At 45.6% G+C, this 12,700-nt stretch overlaps 2 protein-coding genes across 7 annotated transcripts in view; one reads left to right on the forward strand and one right to left on the reverse strand.

Moving 5' to 3' along the window:
* The first annotated feature begins 560 nt into the window (after positions 1-560).
* LOC119168345 (uncharacterized) lies at positions 561-6,226 on the forward strand. The gene is made up of 2 exons (XM_037419749.2): positions 561-1,307; positions 2,678-6,226. The coding sequence occupies exons 1-2, from the start codon at positions 1,095-1,097 to the stop codon at positions 3,302-3,304; spliced, it is 840 nt and encodes a 279-aa protein (XP_037275646.2). The 5' UTR covers positions 561-1,094; the 3' UTR covers positions 3,305-6,226.
* The window catches only part of LOC119167187 (FERM domain-containing protein 8 Bili), a 99,585-nt gene continuing 92,859 nt past the window's right edge, over positions 5,975-12,700 (reverse strand). For all 6 annotated transcript variants that reach the window (XM_075866954.1, XM_075866959.1, XM_075866958.1 and 3 more), the window contains one exon: positions 5,975-9,343. In XM_075866954.1, the coding sequence (XP_075723069.1) occupies positions 9,285-9,343 (59 nt within the window). In that variant the 3' untranslated portion in view covers positions 5,975-9,284. The remainder of the gene's footprint in view (positions 9,344-12,700) is intronic.

A 12,700-nucleotide genomic window follows, 5' to 3' on the forward strand; every position in this document is an offset into this window, starting at 1 on the left:
AACGTACCTCTGTCGTGACGCTGTGCTGTGGTGACGCCCCAAACATAGAGTATCTCAAAATTAACAAACTCTATGGCCCCAAAAACTTTGCTTCGAAGTTGGCCGCATGAACTCACGAACACTAAGAAACAAAAGGACTTGCGCGTTACTAAAAAACGAATATAAAAATTAATTTAAAAAAACTCAAACAAAACTTTAGATAATATTAGTTTATATTATCGTCACGCGATGCCGCAAAAAACGGCGAGTAGTGCACTTTCAGGCTAGTTTTTGGATTTTTTTATTGCAATACGATGTTCTGCTTTGAACTACTCTTTGTGTAAATATTCCGCGCGGTGTGGTCAGCGCCAAGTGGGTAGATAGCTCGTCACGTTGTTACATAAATGAAGCTCCAGCGGCTCAGGGAATGTCACGCGAGTTCGAGTGATCGATAACAGGCCATCGACAGTGAAAAGCTACCCGCACGGAATGCACTATCCGATGTCAGCGCGCGTCGTGGTTCTGTGGTGACGCGTGCAACTCTGATCTACGCATGCAGCCAGCTTACAGCTTGCAATATGCGCTGCCTGAAAGACAAGATCGTGCTTAACTTGTCGGCTGGCCGCCGTCTCGAGAACGTTCATTATCCCTCAACAGGCTCAAGGAATGCGCCTGAACGCGCACCCAGTGAAGAAAACGGGTTTTACCGCCACCCGAAAGGGTGTTCATTGAAAGGGAGAGAGAGAATTCGTGGTAATGGTGGGCGGTAAATCATATTCCGGACGCCTACGCCACGTTGCTGACCAGCTTCGGTTTGACGGCCTGTGGTCTGTCCCTACCTTGTTTGGCCGAGCTAAGCGATTCCCTGTAAAATAGTAAACTCAAAGTGTAGCTCGTGTAGCAGACGACGCTTGCCTGGTAGCTGGACCGCAGCAAACAAAAATAATTACGTTCAATCCTTACGGCAGAATTCCGGATGATGCAAAAACTGTTAAAAAATTTGCTGCGTTAAAATAAGTGAAGCATTTTTTTATTATACATCACTCACTCGCTAAAACAAGCACTGCAATTTCCATGACAACCACGAGTTACGAAAGAGGGCGTCCATTTCAAACATGGCCGCCTACAAGAAGCCAGCAGGCGCTGGTCGCGACCATCTGGATATAAACGTAACCTTCACTCGCACAATATCACCGGACAAAATAGGTAAACTGATCGTGGAAATCGTCAAGTACGTCCTCTACGAGCGCGAGCAACTACCGATGCCGTACGACGACCTAAAACGCCACGTCGAAGACGTTGCGCAAAGTCAGAGCGCTCAAAAAAAGGTTAGTGGCCGCCGATTCAAAAACATTGCTGCATGTTTTCACGCCAAAGAACAGGAAATGCTGCCTTAAGTTGACCCTGAGGTGTTGATTAACAAACGAGACTCATAAGAGATCTATTCATATTTCGCCTCTTTAATTTCGCTCTTCAGGTCAAGTGTCCGCTTAGGGCGTTGAACTTGCGGCACACTTCGATGACGACGTTGTGCCTTCGATATGCCGCGCGCTTTCAGACCACCATCTGACTTTCCCGGGACTTGTTGTCATGGTAACGACGCGACTAGCGCCACGTGCCCACCGGGTGCTGTACCATAGTGGAGCCACTATAGCTGTACTACTACGTCAGATGTACGACCGAAGTTCCGCTACACCAGTCCTCCGCATTTGCGCATTCATAAAATTTCGTGGTTTTTGTCAGTTCGTATTAGTGTTGTTTCGAGCAACTAGCGAAGTCCGATATATGTTCCGGCCTTTCCTTTTGTTTTTTTCGATGCGAAGCAGCTCTGACTAGCCTGCGTAACGCTGACCCTCCGTCCGCACCGCTCCCCTCGCCGCAAGTGTTTCGGTGTGGGTTGCGGCGAGGCTTCACACTAGTAGAGCGAAGACGAGGAAAAGCATACGAGCTCGTAGCATTCCCTCTTTTTCACCGTCAGTACCCCTTCCCACTCCTTGATATGCTGTCTGTGGTTATGTAATGGGTTCTCTCTCTCTCCATCTTGCTATCTCTACCGCTTTCTTGCTTTGTTTTCTTATATTTCTTTCCTGTCTTTCTTCCCCATCTTTATATCTTTTTCTTTCTCTTTCACTCTGTACTCGTTCGCTCGACCATCCTAGTTATTCGCATAAGCCTAAGTCGCACTTACTTCCCTGCCCGATTTGCTTACAATACTATACCATTAATGGCTAGGCCATGCTTTGCTCTCTCCCATACACCTTTCCTTCTTTCTCACCTTCAAACTTACCCGCAAATACCCTTCCCATCCCCTTGCTGCACTATACTAAGCATGGCTATGGTATGCCAAGAGCTGCACTACCCGCTTTCTATGGCCTCTCCTTTATTCTCCGCCCCCTGCATCACTCATCTGCACCCTCACTTCCCTTTGCAGCCTCCTTACTATACCATAATATGTATGGCTGTACAAGGACAGGAGCTGCTTTGCACATATTTGCTTTCTGTGATGCATACCTGTTTTTTTTTTTTTTTTAATCCATAGATCATTCCTTACACCTGCCTTAAGCAGCTCTGCTGTTAAAACTACGAAGTACATTCTCTATGCCTCTCTTGGAAAAGAAAACAGGTCTTACAGACTGATTTATCTTTTTTTTATACAAGATAGTATGGTTCACCATGAATTTGTATAAATCTATTGCAGACCGTTGATCCTTTCCTGCTGGCCAAGCAACGCAAGGCCATCACTAGCCTCCAAGGCATGGACGCCATCTTCAGTGTCGCTCAGGACCTCATTCGCGAGCGGAAGGTCACTAAGGTCCTCTTGCTGTTTGGGGCCACCGCGATGTCGCCCGTTGAGAGCTACCTCATTCGTGTGCCGCAGCGCCGCCACGGCTGCCGCAGCTGCGGAACGTCTGCGGGCTTCCGGCGATGCATGCTAGACGTCCTGGAGGCCTTTCTGCGTGTTGAATCGACTCGCAAGGCGGTTGCCACAGCATCCAAGTTGACGACGTTTCTGCTCGTCAGGAGGGAAGATGTCGTCCTGAACCTCATGGATGTCAAGCCCAGCTTTGTCGTGCCACTTAAGGGCAATCTCACAACGCTCGACCTCGCGCTTCCGTCATGCCCGCATGATGACCTGGAGGATGGCCTGAAAGTCTGGTCCGACGCCATCCAGGACGTGTCCACGTACGCTGACGAAGACCTGCCTCAGAGTTGTCCGGAGGAATTCGTGTGGGTGCAGTGCAAGCCAGTGTTCCAGACTGTAGGGGCCGGCACGTTTGTGAAGGAAGTGCCGTCCGACTCTACGAAAAATTCGCTTCTTAGATAGCAAGACGCACCAGCGGCACGTTTTATCTCCGACGCTAGCTCCTACTAAAATGAGTGTTAAGTGCCGCTCGTTACAAGAAGTCCGTGTCTGTGATTTCCCATACGATAGCTTGCAGAACTGAGCACTTTAATTTGCTTCATGCAGATTAAGTATAGCAGCCAGCATGAAGTGGTTGCTATGGTTGAGTCGGCAAGCCAATTCTACACAGGCGGCATGTGTCTGCAGCTGCACAGACAGTTATAACCTTCCTGGTAATGTGGAAAGGAACCGTTGTCGACTGTTCGGCATCAAGCCACCTTGCTATTTCAACTTTGGTGTTATGTTTTGCCCATAGCCAAACAGGACACTGTGAGTGTGGTCTGATGCTGCAAGAGTTCCGTGTGTGTTCGTCGTGGAAGTGAGTGGTGCCCTTTGGAGCCCACCAGGATACTTTGCGGAAGATTGGTACAAGCTGGCACTTTCGATGGTTACCCTCTGGCACGTCCGCAGAAGATGAATCACCTGAGGCATCTAAAAACTCAATTTAGACACGGTGTTGCCAGAAATTGTGAGACTAAATATTTAATGTTAGCTTACACTACCGACTGCTGTGACAAATGTCAACATTTAGGACAGCAACAACTCCTTGTGGGTCACATCAGCTCATTGCAACAGTTGTTTGTGTACCTTATTAAGATACATATGATAGAGAATCTAGAGGGCCAACCCATCTCGGCCTTCAGGAAGAATTCCAACCTAAACAGAAAGTTGAACGGTACGGTAGCGGTTCACGACTTGTGAAGGTAGACCCAGGATAACAGCAGAACGAAAAAACAAGGCAGTGTAAACGTTCTCCGTTGTTGCTTCTATTTCAGTTTCTTCCATTCACGAATGCAAAAGTATATTTAAATTTTATGTTTTGCAGAATAAGCACTACAGGCCTACTTCTAGAAACTTCGGATAAATATGCAAAAAGATGTATGTTGTCGGCCAAGAATGCAAGTTTGAATGCACGAAGTGTATAGGATACCTTGGTTTAAACTTTGCCATGACATATGCTCAAACAATCTTGTGTCATTAGCCCCACCGCGGTGGTCTAGTGGCTAAGGTACTCGGCTGCTGGCCCGCACGTCGCGGGATCCAATCCTGACTGCGACGGCTGCATTTTAGATAGACGCCGAAATGCTGTAGGCCCGTGTGCTCATACTTGGGTGCACGCTAAAAAACTCCAGATGGTCGAAATTTTCGGAGGGCTGAGCCCTCCACTACGGCATCTCATAATCATATGGTGGTTTGGGGACTTTACACCCCCCCCCCCCCCATATCAATCAATCAATCTTGTGTTTAAACTTGTGCCATTTCTGAATTAATTTGGTGGAGGGTGTGAGTGTTGCATGTATAATTTTCACATACTTTACCTATATACAAGTAAAGTGTTCGTTTTTTTGTTTTATATGCATGTTTATGTGCCCGGACATTCTCGTGCATGCTTCATGCGATGCCAGCAATTGTGAGCTTATAGTGGTACGTGAAGCCTAATCACTATTGCACAACAGTATGGTCTACGAGGCAGAAAAATCGCCAAAATTTTCACACCACCGCAAGCTGTAGACGACCTTATGCTATTAACCCTTTATTGGGGGTGTTATAATTACTTCAAGAAACGGTATTACCGAAAAACTGTCAGCGTAGACGGTTTTAAGTGTAGGGCTTTTTGTGTATGTGGATGTGTATGGTTAGTTTTTTTTTTAATGTGCAAATTGTTTACTCTGACTGCTTGATTGGAGCTTGGCAAAACGTGGTATGGCTTTAATGTGTGCTTGTTGAGTATGGTGCAGACTCTCATTTTGAGTAGTCTGAGCAGTTTTTTTACAAATTGTTGTTACTCTGTAACGTTAAACTGTGCCAAACCATGTGCTCATTCGTCAGCATCACCCATCGTCACAATGTTGTCTCATGAAATCGCTTGCAATGTATTATTTTTCGTGCCATATGTAGTGAATTTTATTTTATAACTGAGATATTTGCATGCTCATCACTGCCATTCTACCATGGTATACTTGTTAAATGATGGTTGCATTTATTGCACTGTACTTAGCGCATTGTTTTTTTACTCATGGGGAAATCGTGGTCACTGGGTATATAGATATTACTTAAGAAACTAACGTTTTTGTTTTTATTGTCTCTATATGCCAACATTAAGGATCTTTTATATGACAAATACGTACATTTTTTGTTTCGTATGAAATAGTCATCAAAAATTCAATGGCTGTAATAAACACACAGCCAATGAAGTACACTCAAACCTCGATGTAAGAAACCCAGATGCATTGGAATATTGGTCATAACATAGTAAATGAAAAAAGTGTTGCATTAAATTAAGTGTTATTGCAATAAATTAAGCGTTAGAAATGAACCTTTATAACAAATTTTCGGATATAACAAACTTCTTTTTACGTAAGCTGCAACTTTAATACAATATGATTTGAGTGTAATAGTTAATGAGCACATAGTTAATCAAATGCTTTGTGAGGATAAAGTTGTATGTTTCTGAAGAAATCATTCCTATGTTATTTGAAAACTTTGACCCGCTTGTTCTGCAAGTTAAAAAAATAGTGTCGTATTGAAGAAAAAAAATGAAATCATCTTATGGTGTCTACGCCAAGTTTCCACATCACACAATGCTCACCATTTTCTTTGGCATATTTCACCGTATCTTTTATTTCAATAACGGTCACAAAAACTGTACATATATGACATTCCACAAGGGAACATATCTGTGTCATTGTGCCAGTGGCCGCGATTGTTATTTACACGGCCATCTGGCTTGTTGCCCAAACAAATGTTCCGACGGCGTATGCGCCAGGAGTCTTTTTTTTTTCTTGTACGTTGTATCGTCTTGTTTATGTTGGTGGGGAGAGAATAAACATATACAAACATCGACGTTGATCGTTTGAAGAAAAAAGAGAATGTGTACGAGGACATGGTGCAGTTAGAAACATCAATGTTTTGAAACATACTTATGCATGCTCAATACTGTGGATGACGAAGTGTTTGCTTTGTGTAGCGAAACACATTTTTGTGGATATGATGGCAAACTATTAGGCAAAGTTAGCAGCACTGTAAGCAAACTGGCTGCAGTTAAATGCACATGAAGAACAAAAGCTTCAAAATTTTACTTTTTTCAACTATAGTACAACATCATACAAATAAGTTGTTCACGAGACTCTGGAAAAAACAGAAGTGCAATAGTTCAGAAACGTGTGACAAGAACATGTGGGTAAAGTCGAGGGTAAAATTAACGCAAAATAACACAGTGGACACATTTCACACAGCCCTACCTCCGAAGAATTGAATCACCAGTTTATGTCTTAAAAAAGTCCTTGATGGAAGTGTGGCATTTGTTTCACAACGATACCAGAGCCTGTCCCTTTTCGAGCATTCGAAGGCGTTGTGGCAATCCAGACTGCAGAACTCACTAAGGCACGTAAACCAGTGAGCAAAGGTATGCGGACCACAAGTGCGTGAGCTGAAATCTATGCCTTCTAGACGACAGCGGTCTGCTGTCGAGGGCATTGCTCTGGCGGAATCGCTTGTCAAAATCATTAACTCTAACAAAATTTGACAGAGAAATACTCTCCACAGCAGACAGCAAAGGTGTAAAAACAGCAATGATCCGTACATGTTTGCTTACAGGTGCACCTCCTCAGCACATCCAGCACAACTGTTCCCAATGTATGAAGCAAGCAGAAATGTTGCGGGAACAACACGCGAAAAGGGGATTCTAATACAGTGGTGTCTGTAGATTTGTGGCTCGAAGTGGATACCAAGAACGTTCAACATGAAGAAGCATGTAAGTGATGAATGTATAAGCAGGGTTTAACTGTAGGTATTACCTCCGACTGTGGCCTTCAGACATATGCACTTTGTCAGCTGCTGTGCGTCACGACCTGGATTAACGCAGAGGCTATTTATCTATAGGTCACTGTATCCAAAGAGGAATTAAAGCAAGCGCAGAAGGCCCAAACTGTTTTAACACTGAAAAACATAATCTTCACTATAAGTTATAAGCATTGAACAACAGGCCACAAATTAGACACAGCTCTTGCGATAAATCCCATTCCTTGCAAGGCCTGGTGAAATGTATCCATATAAAAGGCTAAGCTCTGAAATCTGTCAGACCGTTTTACCTAACATTATTTTCACTCTTCACCACTTGATGAGGCACCTAAAATCAACGTAGATCAGGAGTCAATGCAATGCACTCTGAAACGAAGACTCCTACGCTATACGATGCGTATCTTGATTACCAAACATAACTGCCAGGAAATGATCAACACTGACCCACTTGGGAAAGCGGGAGGGCGATGATTGACAGAGAGTCTGTTGGATAATGCATGGTTAGAGATGTCAATTAATACTTTCTGCTAGCATTAAAAAAAAAAACATACAGTCAGCCACAGTCTCCTTGGAAATGACAAACAGCACCGGCTATGAACGTTGTTGTGTTTCACCTCAAGATTACAAAGTGCACGGCGTTGCAAGGGCGCACTAGGCATATGATGACTCTCTTTTCGAAACAAGATCATATCCATACCAAGAATACAGACATCTTAAAGCGTAAGTGGCAACAACATAACATAAAATAAATTCTTATAAAAGTGCACCATTCTTTAGTAATTTACATAATAGTTACCGACACATAGTGCATGCGAGATGAGCCGGGACGCGGCAGCATACAATAGGAAAATGTTCCGTATGTAGTACTCGCGACACGTAGCAAGCGCGGCGGCCGTCTTATCGGTCTGACATCTTCTCCGCCTCTCTTGGCTATTGCAAGGACCGAGTTAACACGACAAAAGCATCGAAATATGAATCAAAGCTTCCTGCTATATAATACTGATGTGGCTTGCAGATACACCATTTTATATCGGCAAAGCCACGGTATAAAAAACGAAAGACAGCGTAACAATGGAAAAAGTATCAGGACATTGCAAAGAAGCCCTCTTTGGGTGTTGGTGGGGGATACAGTGCGGAACAGGTGGTTCTCAGGAATATACATATATATCACCACTTCGTTCGATAAATGTTTGCGGCTTTTTTCATAGCCAACATTATTCCGTAACGACAGGCGTGCCATTTTGCAGCTCGCCTCTAGTCTTGTCCCGTGGGTACAATATGTTACATTAGGACCTGCACCATGTGCTGCGACCTCGAGCAAACTCGTGAAACAGTGGCCAAAACCTATTTGCAGATCGTTGATTGATTTGTGGGGTTTAACGTCCCAAAACCACCATTTGATTATGAGAGACGCCGTAGTGGAGGGCTCCGAATTTTGCAGATCGTTCAAATGTAGCGTTTTCTCAACCTAGGTGGCATCTGTCGCCACAACGACTATCTATAGCCACCTTTGTGCGTTTTCTAAGCCGCATTGAACCTTTTTGTACATTCTTTACAACATATACAAAGGCTGCCTGAAGTGAGGAGCTAGATAACACGCCACTGTTTTCAACACTGGTAGCAGCCCATTTCTGCAGCTATGTTTAACATTATAGCATGTAGATAAACTGTAATGTAGAATGTTAAAGCAGATCTATAAATGGCTAAGCTTCTCACAAGTGAACAAGTATATCAACAGCAGGCAATCCACAGTAAAGGAGAAGTGCAGTGCGTTTGGATTGCGGTGCTGAGAGGGGGAGCACTAAATCACTGTTAAACGAGTCCACTCAAACTTCTATCGCTGCTGTGTGACAGCACCCTCATACGGTCCCTCTATCAAATGGCCACAAAATACTGAAGAGTGTTCTGTGGCAGGGATCCCGGCAATGTGCCATGCATTGAGCACGAGTAAGCTGCAAGATGGCACGCCTGACTCTATGCTTCGTCGTACAATGTAAATTATCCCGCTCAGTAGCAAAAACACATGCGTGCTCAGGCGCGGATGTCTCCTCCGTGCAGCGAGATTGCCTCAGTACCAAGGCAGTTCCCTTTCGAACCCCAATCATCTCGGGCGGTCGTCCCTTCTGAACTCGAGAGAACCCTTGGAATTGAGGTAGTCACCTGCGAGCATGACGGGTCGCCAACATGCGAACGTAAGGAACACAGATGGTTCGTAACTGTGAAAAGTTGACACAAATAGCTGAGGCAAACTTGACCACTTAAGCCTGATGAACATTGTTTTTTTACACTTTAAAGGTGCCCTGCAACACTTTTTCAAGTAGCCGTGGGATGAACTCACTAAAGGAGCTTAATGCCACAAGAATTTACGGCCGCAAAAATTTTTAGAATTCGTCCAGTATGAGTGGAATTCGCAAAGATTTATCACACTCTGCAATTGCATTCTCTCTTCTCTCGCCCCGATGAAAGCGCTGGAAGCTAAGCATGGAGGGACGGCATGAGAAAAAAAAATACGCCACACACTTTTCGTGTCCTTGAACACTTTTTTTCTCTTGCTCTTGTTTTTTTTTCCTTAGAATACGCCCGCCTTCAAGTGCAATCACGTGCGCACAAGTGGACAAGTCACGACCTCCGTAATGACCGAACGCGCTATGCTCAAATCAGCCAATGGCTGACACAATGGCTGTGGTGAGTGATTTTTCAGCTTGTAGCGTCCTTTGTCGAGAGAAGAGAAAGCAATTTTCAGCCGGTAGTAAAAATTTACTGCAAATTCGAGGCTGCGTGCTGCCTGGAATATAAAATATAACATAATAAATAATATAATATAATAATGTACAATAATTATAATAATAATTAATACATAGCTATATGTGATGGTTAAGGACGTTCGTCACTATGTTTGTTGATAGCGGACGAAAAAGAATTAACATCAACAATGGATGCGAACAAAAGAAGCGTTATATTGTACACTAGAGAACGAAGTGGCAGGTGAAAATAAAACTATATGTCCAACCCTACACGCCAAGCGTCACGCAACATGTGCGAGAGTCAGACCTCTATTATGCAGAGAGCTCGCGGCCACGCTTACTCCGAGTACAGCGCGTAGAGTTCTCAGTTCGCAAGAGGAAAACGCTGCCTCACAGTTTGGGTCCCCGTTGCCCCGACATGATGCGATCGTCGACGTGCGCGAGGGCAAAGGTGGCACGGTTAGAGCGGCTGGAACGGCTGACGGCACACGAATGCGCTACCGTGTGCAGCGCCGTTCAGTCAGACGTCGCGGCCAGCAGTCAGCGTCGCAACTCCTGAGGTTCAGGGTCAGGCCCCGGCTCACGAGGACCACGCCCGGTAGGCCTCGCCCACGAACCTGCTCCCGGCCACTGCACCCAGGCAGGAGCCATTCAGCAGGCCCCGTCCTTGCACCTTGTACAGGCAGGCGGACTCGACCCCAAACGAACACGCCGGAGCTCGACCTGGCCGACACGTACGGGTCCCACGTCCGGCTCAGGAACGCTCCCAGGAACTCGTCCTCTCGAGCGGCGCACTGCTTCGTCTGCCTTCGTGGCCTCCACGCTCGAGCTCGCTTTCGCACATTCCTTCTTCTTCTCCTCTTCTTTTTCATTTCTTGTTATCGCCTTCGTGCCACCTGCCCTCCGCTCGTCTTCTTCAGTTTCGGTTTGACGTTCCTCGGCGCTTTCAAGTCCTTTTAGCCACAAATCGTACCTAAACACAGCACTTTTGTGTCCTTTCGTTACAAATATCCCCCTGCTCAAGAAAGTTGTTTAGGGGGAAAACAACTTTTCACAAGCGCGCGAGGTGGAGTAACCAAAAGCGAAAACATAGCAAAAAAAAACATTATTTACAGAAGTTCATTCCGTTAGGGAAAGGGTGAATTAACATGAAAAGAAACTGTGCCACCACTAAACGCTAACCAGCGGAGAAGTCAAATGCGGCTGAGGTAGTCGGCACCTATGTTGTCGAAGCCCTTAATGTACTCAACCACAAAGTCATACTCAGTAAGCAATAGGCTTCCTTTTGTGGTATTTCTTGAGAAGGTTAATGTGAAAAAGACTTCTCCGTGTTCCGAGATCTAGCTCGTAGTCATAGTCACTGCGTTTTTCAAGCACTGTGAAGGGTCCCTTCCATGTCAAGATCAATTTATTCTTATCTGATGGTAGCAACAGCAATACTTTGTCTCCAGGTGATAGTTGTCGAACTCTTGCTTTCCTATCGTAATATTTCTTCTGTGTCATTTTCGCCTTCAGGAGTTCTTCGTGTGCTACCTTGCAGGTGTCTTGCAGTCGCTCCTGGAGATCTATAACATACTCGTATGTTGTTTTCGTTTCAGGATCGATGTTGGCCCCTGTCCACAGTTCCTTAAGAATCGACATTGGGCCATGTACAAATCTGCCGTAGAGGAGATCGAACGGCGCGAATCCAAGGTTCGTCTGGGGAACTTCATGGTATGCAAAGAGCAGGGGAGCCAAGTATCTGTCCCAATGTTGCGGCCGTTCTTGACACATGCGGCGAACCATTTGTTTGAGAGTGCCATTAAATCTCTCCACAAGTCCGTTGGCCATGGGGTGATAAGGCGTTGTGGGTAGCTGATGAAATGAAAGTAGCCGACCGAGTTCTTGCATGAGACTCGAGGTGAACGACTTTCCACGGTCGCTCACTATCTCACGGGGCACTCCAACGCGGGAGAACATCTCTACTAGTGCTTCCGCTATGCGCTCTGTCTCGATGCTCGGTAGTGCCACCGCATCCGGGTAACGCGTAACGAAGTCTACCATCGTTAAGACATACTTGTTGCCCTTGGATGACGTTGGTGACAGCGGGCCAATAATATCGATGGCGACCCGCTGAAAAGGTATGTCTATGATAGGCATATTTCCCAATGGAACTCGTCCGACGAGGTGTTTAGGCACGCTCCTCTGACATACGTCGCACGACTTCACGAACCGTATCACATCAGCCCGTACACCCGGCCAATAAAACTCTGTAAGGACACGGTCTGTTGTCCTTCTTTGCCCTTGGTGACCAGACAGAAGGCCTTCATGAGCCATCTTCATTACGGTGTTCCGAAGATCCTTGGGTACTACAAGTTGCTCCAAGTCTCGCCTTTCTGCCGTGCGGTGGCGCCGGAAAAGAATGTCGCGTACCAGCACAAACTTAGTGACTGCTGGCTTCTTAGATATGATCTTTCCCAATGCGGCGAAGCAGGTTTCCAGCTTGGGATCTGCGTGCTGTAAATTCTTTAGCGCTTCCCGGCTGATATCCAGGGGTTGGATCCGAGGAACAATCAGTTCACTGGGCTTTTTCCTTTCTTTTCCTGCAGCCGCCGACATGTCATCTTGTCGTCTTCTATCTGATGAGGTTGCATCTTCAGGTTCTTCTTCAGTGCATACTGGATCACGGTGAATCTGTGCTAATTTTGGACGTCCTGCTGGCTGCTTCGGGGCTGGTCGGGCAGCTGATAGTACACCCGCAATGTTGCCAAGCACGACTTCATACAATGAATTC

Source organism: Rhipicephalus microplus, chromosome 6, assembly GCF_043290135.1.
Source record: "Rhipicephalus microplus isolate Deutch F79 chromosome 6, USDA_Rmic, whole genome shotgun sequence".
Lineage (NCBI taxonomy): Eukaryota > Metazoa > Arthropoda > Arachnida > Ixodida > Ixodidae > Rhipicephalus > Rhipicephalus microplus.